The sequence below is a fragment of the Ursus arctos genome, unplaced genomic scaffold, assembly GCF_023065955.2.
Source record: "Ursus arctos isolate Adak ecotype North America unplaced genomic scaffold, UrsArc2.0 scaffold_14, whole genome shotgun sequence".
Taxonomy (NCBI): Eukaryota; Metazoa; Chordata; class Mammalia; order Carnivora; family Ursidae; genus Ursus; species Ursus arctos.
Genome location: NW_026622808.1, coordinates 66547605 through 66563887, shown reverse-complemented (window position 1 = coordinate 66563887; position 16283 = coordinate 66547605). Strand labels below are relative to the sequence as shown.

At 36.9% G+C, this 16283-nt stretch overlaps 1 protein-coding gene across 9 annotated transcripts in view; it reads left to right on the top strand.

Annotated features, from left to right (window-relative positions):
- Positions 1 to 16283, top strand: part of TMCC1 (transmembrane and coiled-coil domain family 1) — a 232902-nt gene that overhangs the window by 160025 nt on the left and 56594 nt on the right. The window contains exon 1 of one of the 9 annotated variants that reach the window (XM_048227230.2): positions 9489 to 15425. The exons of 7 other annotated variants lie outside the window; for them this stretch is intronic. In XM_048227230.2, coding sequence (XP_048083187.1) covers positions 15399 to 15425 — 27 coding nt within the window. In that variant the 5' untranslated portion in view covers positions 9489 to 15398. Of the gene's footprint in view, positions 1 to 9488; positions 15441 to 16283 lie in introns of those variants that run through there. One more of the 9 variants, XM_048227228.2, reaches the window with a different exon arrangement.

Here is a 16283-nt window from a genome sequence, read left to right as displayed (position 1 = left end):
AGCCTTTTTAAACAGTTTTTATTGTATGTGCGTGTATTTAGCTAACGTATTGTCAGAATATTATTTTTTCGGGACGCCTGGGTGGCTCAATCAGTTAAGCATCTGCCTTCAGCTCAGGTCACAATCCCAGGGTCCTGGGATTGAGTCCCACATTGGGCTCCCTGCTCGGCGGCGAGCCTGCTTCTCCCTCTGCCTGCTGTTCCCCCTGCTTCTGCTCTCTCTCTCTCTCTCTGACAAATAAATAAAATCTTTTCAAACTTCTGATTTTGCTCTGTTTGCTTCAGATAAAGTTTAATTTGTGTGTACCACTCCTCAATCCATTCCCCCTTCTTTGAACATAACTACTATTCTGAATTTAGTATTTTTAATGAACTATGTTTATGTAATTTTATTGCATATGCATATATTCATAAATGATACATAGTATTCTATAACTTCTTTTTTTATTCAGTGTCATCCTTTTGAAATTTACTCACATTGATACATACAGTTCTATTCTATTTATTATAATTGTTGTACAGTATTCTGTTGGGTGAATATACCACAATTTAGATTGATTCTCTTGTTAATAGATATAAAGGGTGTTTCCAATATTTCGTTGTTTCATAAACAAGTGCTGCAATGAATATTCTTCAAAATGTCTCCCTGCACACATGTACAAGAGAGTTTCTCTAATATATATACCTAGAAATGGAATTATTGGGCTGTGCCGTATTCATGTTTAATATAATTAGACATGGCCAAATCGCTATCCAGATGACTGTACTAATTTAAACACCCATCAACAGTGTCTGAAAGTTCCCATTACCCCACATCTTTACAGACACTTGAAATTTTTGTTGTGTGTGGGTATGAAATGGTATCTACACAGCTAGTTTTCTTCATGGTAATTTGCTTATGTTGGGCAAAGTTTATGAAAAGACAGTGAAAGGGCACCTGGGTGGCTCAGTCAGTTAAGCATCTGCCCTGGGCTCAGGTCATGATCCCGGGGTCCTGGGAGCGAGCCCCACATCAGGCTGGGAGCCTGCTTCTCCCTCTCCTTCTGCCTGCAGCTCCCCTTGCTTGTGCTCTTCCTCTCTCTCTGCCAAATAAATAAATAAAATCTTTAAAAAAAAAGAAAAAGAAAAGAAAGACAGTGGAGCTGATTGACATCCCAGATTTTTCCCTCAGGAAATATCATTGCTTGATTATGTAGTTTAGTAGGCTATTCTGAGTGAAATGCTGCTTGCTGGTAAAATACTTTTGTTTTCAAGAGTATAAAAAAACTTTTAGGAATTCTATACAAGAATAACTTTGAGGAAAATAATTTCTCATAAGGTGTTTTCGCTTTCCAAATATATCCTTGTCATTCCAGTTTCCTACCATGATTCTCTTAGTTCTTCTGACTAATGATCAGCAAGGGCATGAAAGAATGAGATGTCAGTTCCTTTATTGACAAATTATATCTGACAGCAGAATAAACCCACTTCTACTAAGTAACAAGTGTTCACAGTTTTTCATTGCTATCATTTTGATTATTTCAGTAATGAAACTGAATCTATTTCTTAAGAACCAAGTTAAGAAAGCCTAGAATATTCTACTCCTGAATTGGTAGCAGCTACCTGATAATTATCTGGTGACTTTTCTAGAGAAAATGTGTAAACAATGTGTTATTTCATGTGCATTGCGCTTAAATGATTGGTTATTGAGTTGGAATGTGTACCAATCATCTGTTGCTATGTAACAAACTACCTCAGAACTTAGTAGCTTAAGATTCTGGTTCTGAGTAAGATGGAGCAGGTACACTTCACCCAGTCTCTCCCACTGAATACAGTTTTTTAAAACCTGGCATAGAGCAGCTATTTGAGAATTCTGAAAAGACGATCTTAAAGTACTATAGAGCTAAGTTAGAACTCCGATTTCTCCCATACTGGTGTCTTCAGGCCTAAATCCAGCACAGCCTAAAACACAGAAGTGGGTATCAATGTTAATAGAACTTCAGGAGAAACCATCAGTTTAGATGCAAGGAATAAAAAAGTGATATTCTAATGCTCAGAAAAAGTACAGAAACCTTTTGTTGTCCTTTTTTTTCTTTTTTCTCTTTTCTCGTGCCATGAGTCTCAAGCAGTTCTGTGGTGGCAGCACATTGGGGTCTGACAGGAGCCTAAAGCCCTAGGGGCAGGGAACCTTTCTCTGTGATCAGTGGAGCTTTAGTCCCAAAAAGGTAGAATGACCCCATTTGCTTATTTTTTTCTCTCTCCTTCAGCTGCTTGGCTCCAGTCACAGACATTGTAGAAGTTGTGTGACAGTGAAGTAAATAAAGCCCAAACTTTCTGGCTATATGACAGGAAAGGGGAACCCTCTTGAACCAGAATATACTGGGGAGATTTTGAAAGGGAGAAGCTAGGGAAATAAACTCTTAAAATTTTATTATGAACTCCTGGGCTTACTCATATGCTATACGTGTAGAAATTCAACCCCAAAAAACATATCTACTCTTTGAAAAATGAAGTATAGGTTAGACCACTGCTTAGGTACCAGATTGGCAACAGGGTGGTACACATATGGGACAGATCCAAATAGCACTGTAAAGACTTTAAAAACTTAACTGAATTGAAACCACAATCCACAGAAGGCTGGTCAGAAACTATGGCCTGAAGAAAACTGGGTTGATTGCCTACTAAAAGAAAAATATCAGTATTCTCCGTAGGATTTTAAGATGACCTACATAGAATCTTATAATAATGTCCAAACAGTCAAGGATACAATAAAAAAATTGCTTGGCATTTGAAAAACATAGGAAAATCAATTCACATAGAAAAAGTCAGTCAAAAGATGCCAATGCCAAAAAAACAGACATAGCGCTGACAAAAACTCTAAAGCAGCAGTTCTAAAAATGTTCCAACAAGTAAAGGCGCAAACATTCTTGAAATGAATAGAAAGATAGAAAGTCTCAACAAAGAAATAAAAGAGGTAAAGGATCAGATGGGCATTTTAGAACTGAAAAATACAGTAAATGAAAAAAAAATCCCTGGATGGGATCAATAGCAGAATGAAAACGACAGAGAAAAGAGCCAATGAACATGAAAGTAGATAAGTAGAAATTATCCAGTAGGTTGGGGGAGTATTGAGAAAAAAATTAAAGAGAAACAGGGACTTGTGGGACAATGACAGAGGTCTAATGTTCATGTCATCAGAGTTCCAACATGAGAGGTAAAGGAGTGGTATAGAAAATTTATTTGAAGAACTAATGCTTAGAAACTCCCCAAATTTGGCAAATAACCTAAACCTATAGATTCAAGATTCAAATCTATAGACTGAGGAAGTCCTAAAAAGGATAAAGACAAACCCACACCCAAACACATAATAACTAAACCTATAATTGCACCAAAACTAAAGACAAGAAAAAAATTTTGAAAGCAGAGAAAAATGATATAGTGCTTACAGAGAAACAGCTCTTCAGATGACTACATATTTCTCATCAGAAATCTTGGAAGACAGAAAGAAGTAGAATTACATTTTTAAAGTGCTGGTGGCAGGGGTATCAATTTAGGGTTTTATGTCTACCAAGAGTATCCCTCAGGCATGAGGTAAAATAAAGATATTCTCAAAAGAAGGAAAATGAAAAGAATTTGCAGCTACTAGATCCTGCTGTAAAAGAATTGGTAAAGAAAGTTCTTAAGATAGAAGGAAACTTGGAACTTCAAGAATGAAGAGCAACAGAAATGGTTAATATCTCGGTAATAGTTATACTTCTCTTGAATTCTTCAATTAACAGTAGAAAGCAAAGAATTATAACATCAATAATAGGATTTTCTATATATATAAATATATAATACATATGAAGAGAGGGTAAAAGAACCTAAAATGGTGATAATGATAAGGTTTGTACTTTCACTTGAAGTGGTAAAATATTGATTTTAAGTAGTCTGTGAAAAGTTACACTTGTATATTGTAATCCCTGGAGCAACCACAGAAAAACAAAACCTGGCCCCAAAAAATGTAGTAAAAAACACAATAGATTAAAATGTGAAATACTAAGAACTGTTCAGATAACCCAGAAGAGGGCAGGAAGGGAGAGAAAAAAAAATGGAATGAAAAACAGAGGATAGACAGAAAACAAATAATAAAATTGGGGACCTGAATTCAGACATATTGGTAATTTACATTAAAAGTAAATGATGTAAACATTCCAATTAATGACAGCTTATCAGAGTGGATTTTTAAAAAGATTTATTTACCTATTTTAGAAAGAGAGTATGAGCAGGGGGGAGGGGCAGAGGGAGAGGGAGAGAGAAAATCTCAAGCAGATTCCATGCTGAGAGTGGAGCCCGAATGCAGGGCCCAATCCCACAACCCTGAGTTTATGACCTGAGCGAAAACCAGGAGTCAACAGCTCAACCGACTGAGCCACCCAGGTGCCGCCAGAGTAGATTTAAAAGGCAAAAACAAAAAAACTCTGATTATCTCCTGTTTATTAAAAAATTCACTTCAAATATGATGATGTAAATAAGTTACAAGAAAGGGGACAGAAAAAGGTATAATTCAGGGCACTTGGGTGGCTCAGTCAGTTGAGCGGCCGACTCTTGATTTCAACCGGGGTCATAATCGCCAGGTCCTGCGATGAGCCCTGCACAGGGCTCCGCGATCAGCCAAGAAGTCTGCTTGTGGTTTCTCTTTCTCTCCCTCCCCCTCTGCCCCTCCCCCCTCTTCCTGCTAGTGCACTTGCTCTCTCGCTCTTTCTGTCTCTAAAATAAATAAATCTTAAAAAAAAAAAAAAAAAAAAAGCTTGAGAGTAGACTTCAGAGCAAGGAAAATTACTAGAAATAAAGATAATACATAAGGATAAAAAATAGTTCACCAAGAAAACCTAACAGCCCTAAAACTGTATATGTACATAAAATATTAAATGTTCTCCTAATAACAGAGCTTGAGAATATTGGAAGAAAAAATGGATAGAACTGAAAAGGGAGATAAATCCACAGTTACAGTTAGAGGCTTCAGCAGTCCTCTCTCAGTGATATATAGAATGTAGTAGGCAGAAAATCAGCAAGGATATAGAAGAACTAGGCATGCTTGGGTGGCTCAGTCAGTTAAGCATCTGCCTTCAGCTCAGGTCATGATCTCAGGGTCCTGGAATTGAGCCCTGCATTGGGCTCCCCGCTCAGTAGGGGGAGTCTGGTTCTTTCCCACCCCTTCCCTTTGCTTGTTCTTTCTTTCTCAAATAAATAAATAAGATCTTAAAAAGAAGAAGAAAAAAGAATTAAATAGCACCTTCCACCAGTTGGATCTGTTGATGTGTTTGGAACACTTTAAACAACAGCAGAATACATATTTTTTCAAGTGCCCAAGTACCAGTCAAGATAGGCCTTATCATGTATGATAAAACTAACCTGAAATAAATTCAAAAGAATTGAAATAAGGTATGTTCTGTGACCATAGGAGAGTTAGACTAGGAAACAATAACATAAAAATAACAGGAAAATATCTAAACATTTAGATATGAGACAACACACGTCTAAATAATGCATAAGTCAAAGAGAAAGTCTCAAAGGAAATTGGGAAATATTTTGAGCTGAGAGAAAATGAAAATATAAAAAATACATCACAAAAATTTGGGGGAGGGGCGCCTGGGTGGCACAGTTCGTTAAGCGTTTGACTCTTAGCTTAGACTCAGGTCCTGATCTCAGGGTTGTGAGAATGAGCCCCACGTCAGACTCGCACTGAACTCAGAGTCTGCTTGAGTTTTTCCTCTCCCTCTCCCACTCCCCACTGCATGCACGCACTCTCTCTCCCGCTCTCTAAAATAAATAAATGAATAAATCTTCTAAAAAATGGGTGGATGCAGCTAAAATAGTAGAGGGTAATTTATAACATTAAGTTCTTATATTAGAAAAAAAAAAGTATCAAATCAATCTAAGCACCAAGCTTAACAAATTAGAAGAAGTATAAAAATGAAGAAACTAGAGCAAAACAGTGAAAACAAAAGCTGGTTTGTAGAAAGGATTAATAAAATTGATAAATCTAGGGGTGTCTGTGTGGCTCAGTCGGTTAAGCGTCTGCCTTTGGCTCAGGTCTTGATCTCAAGGCCCTGGGATTGGGCCCCGCATCGGGCTTCCTGCTCAGTCGGGAGCCTGCTTCTGCCTCTCCCCCCTGCTTGTGTATGCTCTCTCAAATAAATAAATAACCTTTTTAAAAATAAAAATAAATAAAATTGACAAATCTCTAGCAAGATGATGATGGCAGACGTGAAGTACTAACATACAGAATGAAAGAGAGGATATCACTGTAAACCCACAGATATCAAAACGATTGTAAGGAACTACTATAAACATAAATCAGCAACTTATTGGAGGAGACCAAACTCTCAAAACAGTGAACTACCAAAACTCACCAAAGTTGAAAAGATAGTCAGACTAGTTCTATAGCTATTAAAGAAATGAAATTTGTAGTTCAGAACATTCTGAAAGAGAAATCACATAGAGTCACTGGCAAATTCTACCACACATTTATAGAAATAGACCAACTCTGTATAATTTCTTCCAGAAAATAAAAGAGAAAGGGACTCCATTTTATGAGGCCAGCCATTATTCTGATATCAAAACCAGGCAAAAGCTGTACAAGAAAACAAAACAGACCAATATCCCTCATAAACATAGATGAGAAAATGCTCCACAAAGTACTAATTGAACATAGCAATGTATATAAAGAATAGTATGTCATGACCTAGTGTAGTTTATATCAGGAATGCAATACTGGCTCCGTATTTGAATATCAAATGATGTAATTCACAATATTGACAACCCAAACAATCAGAACCACCTATCAGTTGATTCAGGAAAAATATTTGACAAAACTTGATCATTCATTGTTTAGAACTCTCAGCAAACTAGAAGTAGAAGGAAATTTCTTCAGCTGATAAAGGGCATCTAACAAAAACAATTTTAAACTGCAGCTTACTGTCGTAAGCCTGAATCTTTTCATTTTAAGATTGGGAAGAAGGCAAGGATGTCCTCTCTGACCACTCCTATTTAACATTGTACTTGAAGTGCTAGCCAGTACAATAAGGCAAGAAAAAGAAATAAAAGGCATACAGATGGAAAAGGAAGAAATAAAACTGCCTCTACTCACAGCTACGTGACTGCCTACAGAGAAAATCCCAAGGAATCCAGAAAAAACTCCTAGAACTTATGAGTTTAGCAAGATCTAAAGATAACAGTGCCAACCCACACAAAACAATTGAGCTTTTATATACTTGCAATGAACAATTGGGGGAAAGGATTTACTATTTATAAAGGCGGCAAGAGAAAAATACTTAAGTATAAAAATCATATTATAGGATCTGTATGCTGAAATTATAAAACACTGATGAAAGAAATTAAAGATATAAAAATACAGAGATATATTCAGGGATTGGAAGACTCAGCATTCTAAAAATGTCATTTCTCTCCAGTTGTTCCACAGATTTATACAATTCCAGTAAAAAATCTTAAGATTTTTTTTTGTAGTTATAGACAAGCTTTTTCTCAAATTTATGTAGAAAGGCAGAGGAACTGGAATAGCCAAACCAATTTTGGAAAAGAAGGATAAAGCTGAGTGAATTATCCTACCCAGTTTCAAAACTTATCATAAAGCTACAATAATCAAGATGGTATCATATTGGCAAAAGGATAGATACGTAGATTACTGGAACAGAATAGGAAGTCCAAAAATAGAACCACATAAATATGTCCAATTCATTTTTCATTAAAATGCAAAGATAATTTAATGGAAAATGGATAGTGTTTAAAAAAAAAGATTTTGGACAAAGTTGACATCCATATGCAAAGATATGAAACTCTACATAGATCTCACACTTTATGTAAAAATTAACACAAAATAGATCATAAATCTATATGTAAAACATAAAACCTTCAGAAGAATACATAGAAAATCTTTGACCTGGGATGAGGCAAAATGTTTTTAGGTATCACACCTAAAGCACAATTCATAACATTAAAAAATGATAAAAAAAATTTTCAGAAAAATTTTTTTAAAATTTTAATGATGAGAAACACTATTAAGAGAATGAGAAGGCGTGCTACAGCCTAGGAGAAAATTTTGCAGATATATCTGACAAAGGCCATATATTCAGAGTATATTTTTAAACTTTCAGAACTGACTAGGAAAAAAAAAAACCCATTTGAAAAATGGTTGAATTTGAATGTCTTAAATAGTCTGTTTACCAAAGAGGATGTACGGTGGTAAATAAATATGAAAAATATTTAGCATTATTGACCATTAGGGAAATGCAAATTAAAACCATGAAGAGATAATACTAGTCTAATGGCACAAATGAAAACTGACCATTTCAGATACTGACAAGGATGCAGACAATAACCCTAATGCATTGTTTATAGGAAAAGAAAATGGTACAACTACTCTGTAAAACAGTTTGGTGATTTTTTTAAGTTAAATGTACACTTAACATGTGACCCAACAAATCCATTCCCAGGTTTTTAACCTATAGAAGTGAAAACTTAATATTTCCACAAAATTCTTCATACCAATGTTTAGAGCAGCTCTGTTCATAATTGCCAGAAGTAGAAACCGTCCAAAAATCCTTCAGCAAGTGAATGGATAAACAAACTGTGGTACATCCATATAGTGGACTACTACTCAACAATAAAAAGAAATGAACCATTGATATGTACAATATCCTCAATGCATGAGTTTCAGAGACATTGTGCTGAGTAAAAGAAATCATCTCAAAAGTTATATAGTATATGACTTTGTTTATATCACATTCTCAAAAAAGACAAAATCATGGTGAAAAGAATGGATTATGCATTAGTGGTGGGGTTAGGTGTGACTACACAAGGGAGTAATTTATTTATTTATGGCGTATTATTGACATACAGTGTTATATTAGTTCTATAGTTCAACAGTTCTTTACTCATTGCTCACTGTGATAAGTGCAGTCACCATTTGTTACCGCACAATTATTACAGTATCATTGACTGTATTTCCTATGCTGTACTTTTCATCTCCGTGACTTATTTTATAACTAGAAGTTTGTACCCCTTAATCTATTTCACCCATTGCCCCCACTACCTCCCCTTTGGCAACCACCAGTTTGTTCTCTAAGAGTATTTTAAGAGTCTGTTCATTTTTTTGTTTATTTGTTCTTTTTTTTTTTACATTCCACATAGAGGTGAAATCATATGATACTTGTCTTTGTCTGATTTATTTCACTTAGCAAAATTCCCTCTAGGTGCATCCATGTTGTCGCAAATGGTAAGATTAAGATTTTGTTCTTTTTTTATGGTTAATATTCCACTGTATTTATGTACCATATCTTCTTTATCCATTCATTGACCAATTAACACTTGCGTGGCTTCCCTGTGTTGGCTATTGTCAATAATGCTGCAGTAAACATAAGGGTACATATATCTGTTTGAATTAGTGTTTTTGTTTTCTTTGGGTAAATACCCAGTAGTGGAATTACTGGATCATATGGTAATTCTTTTCTTTTTTTTTTTTTTAAGATTTTTATTTATTTATTTGAGGTGGGGTGGAGGAGCAGAGGGAGAGGGACAAGCACTTTCTGCACTGAGCGCACAGCCTGACACAGGGCTTGATCCCACAGCCCTGAGATCACGACCTGAGCCAAAATCAAGAATCAGACGCTCAACTGACTGAGCCACCCAGGCACCTCGGTAATTTTATTCATTATACCATTTTCCACAGTGGTTATACCAGTTTACACACTCCCCCCTCCCGCACTCCGCTACAGTGAATGAGGGTTCCCTTTTCTCCACATCCTCACCAGCACTTGTTCCTTGTGTTTTTCATTACTAGCCATTCTGACTGCTGTGAGGTGGTAGTTCACTGTGGCTTTGATTTGCTTTCCTCAGTTTTTTGCAAAGGAGTCTTTAAAGCAATGGAACTGCTCTTTGTTCTGATTATGCTGATAGTTACATGAATCTATGCATGTTTTAAAATTCATAGAACTGTACACATATCTCAAAAGTTAATTTTGTAGTGCTAATTTAAAACATTTTTTTAAAATTTAGTGGCATAAAGTGACAATTTATATGTCATGATTCTGTGGCCTGACCAGGTGGTTCTTCTGCTTTCCTTTGTATTGGTTGGGATATTGGGATGCCCAGAAGGTCCAAATGGCCTCACTCACGTGGCTGGCAATATGTATTAGCCATTGACTCAGAATTTAGCTGTGGCTCTTGGCCAACGACGTCGAGCCTTCCACTCTTACTACTCTCGGTCTGGCTGGTTGGGCTCTTTTGCAGCATGGTCACTGGATTCCATGGAGTGTTCAAAAGAACAGTCTCCAATTTCTAGGCACTTACCAGATCTCTGCATCATACTTGCTAACTCCCCATTTGCTGTAGTTAGACCTGTGACCAAACCCAGAGTCAGTGTGGGAAGCTATAGGGCATGGATACAAGGAGTGCTGCTCATTAGGGGCCTCCAAATTAATGTCTTTCACAGATGGTGAGTGCTTTTTGTTTTTTTGTTTTTTTCTTAAAACAAGTTTCCTTCCAGATTATCCATATTCCTTCAACAAAAACATTAAGAGACTCCAGTATCTAAGAGGGAATAATTGAAGAAGATTGCCTGTTATTTTAAAAAATGTAGACTGTGATTGTTTGAAACTTGTTGAAATGTGTTATTTTCCTATAAGTGTTGATGATTATAGACCCACATCTTTTTTTTAAAAAGAAGATTTTATTTATTTATTTATTTATTTATTTATTTATTTATGAGAGCATGCACACAAGCTGGGGGCGGGGGAGGGCAGAGGCAGAGGGAGCCTGATGTGGGGATTGATCCCAGAACCCCGAGATCATGACCTGAGCTGAAGGCAGCCACTTAACCAACTGAGCCACCCATGTGCCCTGTAGACCCACATCTTGGCAGAGATTTCAGTTCATTCTTTGTGTACCCAATTACTTTCCCCCTTAACTCTATCATTAATTGACTCTCAGTATAGGGAATGTGGTTCCAGAGGCACTCACATGAAAGATGCTGTGAGTGGATCTTAAAAGTTCTCATCAAAAGGAAAAATTTTTGTAACCATACGTGGTTATGGATATTAACTAAACTTACTGTGGTAATCATTTTGCAATATACACATGTATCAGATCATTGTGTTGTACACTTAAAACGAATACAATGTTATATGTATCGATAATATCTAAATTTTAACAACCACACCCAAGAGCTTACATAGCACTGCAGACAACATTGGGATTAATTTTGGGGATAGAAAGGAACCTTTTTTTTTTTTTTAAAGATTTTATTTATTTATTCGACAGAGATAGAGACAGCCAGCGAGAGAGGGAACACAAGCAGGGGGAGTGGGAGAGGAAGAAGCAGGCTCATAGCAGAAGAGCCTGACGTGGGGCTCGATCCCAGATCGCCAGGATTACGCCCTGAGCCGAAGGCAGACGCTTAACCGCTGTGCCACCCAGGCGCCCCAGAAAGGAACCTTTTTAAACATATAGTCAGATAGCATCCAAAGAAGTAATTTGTGGGGGGGGGGGGGGGGAAGCCTCCACGAAGGTTTTTATATGGTGAAGATATAAGGCAGGAATACTAAACCAGAAGCATCCTACAAAATTAGTACATTACAGAAATTGAGGGTGTTTTTGTTTTTTGCTCATTTCTTTTTCCTTTGTTTTTAAGCAGTGGTAAACATAAGAAACCAGATTACTATGGAATGAACACATGAAGTAGGAAAAAGATGGTAGGAGGACAGCATCGTGGTGTAGTAGAAAGAACATAAATAGAGAAATAGAAGAGATGGATTATAGATCTGATCTGGCCATTACTGCATCCTTTACTTCTTCTAGTATCTTGGCTTTCATACTACAAGTGAGGTGTTTGATCTGGATAGTGCTTCTTAACATCCCTAGAAGGCTCTAGAGACCAGGATCTCTGATGGAGATGTATGATTTGAAAAAATGAAAGAAGAATCAGTATAATTCTTATCCACAATATAAATTACAGAAAGCAAAGATTCTAGGCTGGGGAGAGGACATAGAATATGGAATGAAAAGTTACTGAAGAGGGGTGTGAGTTTTTACAAAGTGTTAAGAAATACTGTAGTCTAGAAAATACAAATGATCTCTCACGTCAGTAGCAAGCAAGACCTGTTCATCTTATTCATTTTTTCATCCCTAAATGCCAGACACAGGGCCTGACACATGGTAATACTTATTTAATAAATTAATACAGGATCCTTCCCTCCTCTTAGAAAATTTTGTTTTGGACTTTGGAGAGAGTAATTTAGGGGTGTAACTGTTTCGTCCCTTTGTTAGTCACACATTTCCTCTGTAGATGAGGTATGAATGATGAACTCCTTTTGTCCCCCTACTAATTCCTATTCATTTTTGGCGTAAAGTCTGTAGCTATGTAGTGCTGTGTCTGTACAGGTTTGTATAACTTCTCAGATGCTCCCTTCTGTTCCTATTCTGGTTCACAGAAGGAAATAAAAAACATTAGTTCATGCCTCCTAGCTTCGCAGTGGACTAAACCCCATACACCAAAGAAAGGTTTTATTGCCCTCTCAAATGTATTTTCTCTTGGCCTTGTGTTAAGATCATAGGAAAGAAGCTCAGGACTCAAAAATAGACTACAATTACTCCTTTTCAATTGATAATAATGACCTTTCTGGGCACTGTTCCCTGTATATCCTACAACAGGAATCAAACTTTCCTTTGACAGTCTAGATATCAACACAAAAATTCATGTTCAAAGTAAACTATTCTTTCAGAAGTCCCTGTAAAATGATCTAAAGCAAAATTTATTAATATGGGAAACTATATATCCAGTATTTAAAAACTACCTCTTTTGAAACTACCCAGTAATAGTTTTTCCTATTTGGTGATATTTTTGTTTCCTAGACTTAATAAGATGCTGAATTACATCTTTAAGTAAAATTCTTAATGAATGGAAAAATTGTTTTAGAAATTGTAAGATCACCTATTAGGTATTTGGGTACAAGTATACATCCAAAAAAACCTTGATTGTGAGTTGGAAATGTATAATCAAATTATGTGTATCTCCTTTTTAAATCCAATATTGGTGAACTAGTACTTACAAAATTTAAACTAGTGTATCCTGTAAGTAAAAAGCCTTTCCTTTATTTTTCTTCCTTATCCCTCCCCACCCCCACTTCCATTGTGTATTTAATACCTGTTTTTTGCTCCCTCAGTGGATGTCAGGTAACATGGCATAGGTACTTGACTTGAGCTGTCTTGTGTGGACTATTGTAACAGCCTCCTAAGCACTCTCCTGTCCCCCAGCCCTCACTTAACTCCAACATTGTCTGTTCTTTACTCAGAGTGATCCTGTTAAAACCTAAAACCTTTCCTAACTGCTGAAGACTCCCATTGACTTCCTTACAGTAGCCTACAGTGTCATACACAATCCGACCCTGCTTTCATTCACCGAGCCTCTCTGTCCTTATTTTCTATTTTCCCTCCCTTAGTCACTCATCCTCCTTGGCATTCTTTGTGCACACCAAATCCATTCCTGTCTCAAGGCCTTTGAACTTGGTATCTCTCCCTGGAATACCTTTCCCCAGGTATCTGTATGCTTTCATTCAGATCTCTGGTCAGATATTCTTTTATCAGAGAGGCCCCATCATCTTCTGTCCTCTTTATTCTGCTTTATTTTTCTTCATAGCACTCATCACCAGTGGATACATATTTAATATTTGTTTATTGGCTATCTTCCCCAGCTAGCATGTAGGCATAATATGTTTGTTTTTTGATGCTTCTTCAGAACAGTGCCTCAGATATTTGAATGAACAGTTCAGTGTTAAGTTCTACCTCTTTCCTTGAAGCTTTTCTCCAACCTATAGTGATTCACTTTCTCTCTTTCTGAACACCATTGTAGGTGCTCATGTTCTGTCTCTACTGATTCCTTAAAGATAGAATTCTTATTGTAAACGTAACTATGTAGTAGGTAAGAGAGTGGAGTGAGAATTGTACAGTGTGGTCTAAATCCCAGCCTACCACTTAGCCATTTAACTCTGAGCAAGTTATTAACCCTCCTGCTTTTCCATTTCTATTCCTGTAAAATGGCAGTAATGGGTAGTTCAGTGAATGAAACACAGAGGAGATAGAATGGGAAAAGCAGGAAGAGACCTGATTGTCAGGATCATTATGTTACATACCTGGCTGTTTGGACTTTTTCATGTAAGTAGCAGAGAGCTTTGAAAGATTTTTTTTTTTTTAAATTGATAGTGCGGCATAGAGCAAATTTTCAATTTATTTAAAATTTTAACTTCATGGGGCACCTGGCTGCGTCAGTCAGTAGAGCCTGTGACTCTTGATCTCAATTGTGAATTCAAGCCCCACGTTGGGCATGGAGCCTACTTTAAAAAAAAAAAAATTCTAACTTCATTTAATCTGTGCTAATACTGAACTGTTGAAGAACTTAATTTACCTTGCAGTAGTGCTTTCATACTGTTTTGTTTTGTCTCTGTGTCCTGTGTTTACTGCCGTTTCCTGGCTAAATTTTATTTATTGAACAATTGGGTCACTTCTGGTCTGGAGTAGGACTTTAGTAATGTAAGGGAGACCGCAAATTTTAAGGATTATATGTGCATTGCCTCATATTTTCTCTTGACAGAAATACCATGCTCTGGCTCCTTTTCCTGTATAAGACTTTTTTAGTGTTCCCCTTATTTCAGGGAAGAATTTCTAACAGTAAACACTTGCATAGATTCTTGGTGCCCTAAAAAAAAAAAACAACAATCATGTGCATTAGGCTTGTAGCAACCTTTGCCTTCTGGGTATGTGTGGGAAATGAGGTTGTTTACCTTATCTTCAGTTCTGGCATATATCCATTACCAAAAGTATATTTTCAGGATATTTCCCCTGCTCTGTTGTGAAATCATAGAGAAGGTTTGGGGCTTCTCACCTAGGTCACAGTGTCCAGAAGACTGTGTCTCAGCTCAGATCAAAAACAATATATTATTAGTGATACAAATCAAATCAACCAATAGCTCTTCAAATTTCCCACTTCTTTTCGTCTCCTCCAGACACAAGATAGGTTCAAGGAGAAAAGTTCTTTCCTACCTTTTAATATTTTGAGCTGCCTGTGTTTAGGATTCAAGTATTTTTGGTTCTTATTGCTTAACTGGGCTGAAGATTATCTCATGTGACAGCATAGATCTCTTGTTTTGGAATTGCCATTACTTTCTAGAACAGCCACTCTGTACAGCTGCCAACATGCCCTGGATCCTTTTGCTTCATATTACAGTGATAGTGCTTTGTCAGGGTAGAATTCAGCCTCACAGGGCTGGAGTCAGTCTCTGCTGACCTCATGCCACAGTACAGCATGTTCAAATCTGGGAGAAACCCGAGGGTTATTCGGCATATTCCTCCTCTTTCTCCCTTACAAGCATGGAACCCTCACTCTCCTCGGAAACCGTATGTTGTATATGTGTGTGTATCTGTCTTTTTTTTTTTAAATCTCTTCCTTAATCCTATAATTCTTCAGCTTTAAGTGGGGGCTGGTTAAATAGATACAGGAAATGCTTTGCTGCTGAAACTCAGCATTTTTCAGATCTCAGCCACGGGCATTTGCTATTTTTGGACTGACTTGTGTGAGGTTGTAATAATCAGGAAGCATGTTATCTGTTTCCTAGTTGTTCATTTTGCCCATAGCTATTTGGGCGGAATGTACAGAGCACTCTTTGACTGTGTGGGCATGCTCAGATCATACTGGAGTGTTCCGACTCCCGTGTGATGGGCTGCTTCAGTGCAGAGTAAATGTCATTCTCACTCTCTCAGGCAAAAAAGGTTATCAGAAAATAAGTGTTTCCTTCAATGAACAAAAGAGTTTCGTTTGCCTTTGGCAGCTTAGGAAAAGCTTGGGTTAAATTTGAAGATGCTAGGCATGCATAACAAATAAGAATTTGGATTAGAGCCGTTTGAAATATTTCTCCCATTAAAAACAAAAGTCCTTATTGCTCAGCTACTTGTTTTTACTGTATTTTTCCCAAAGACTTGGCAGTTTTCTGAATTGTAAAGCAGTGCGCACATATCTCAGTGCTAAAGTTTATGTCTGCAGGTCAGAAGAACAGGTCTCTGAGATACAACTGGATAGGAAGATGATCCAGCTTTATGCAAACAACCACCATGTTCACATTTGATCTGTAATCTTGAGTAGAAAACTTAGCCCATAGCTTGATTTTACCATGATTTTTTGAATTGGTTCTATAAAGGATACACAGATATTTCCTAAGAGATAATGCTAAAGCAGAACAGATTTTTTAATAGTTTTAC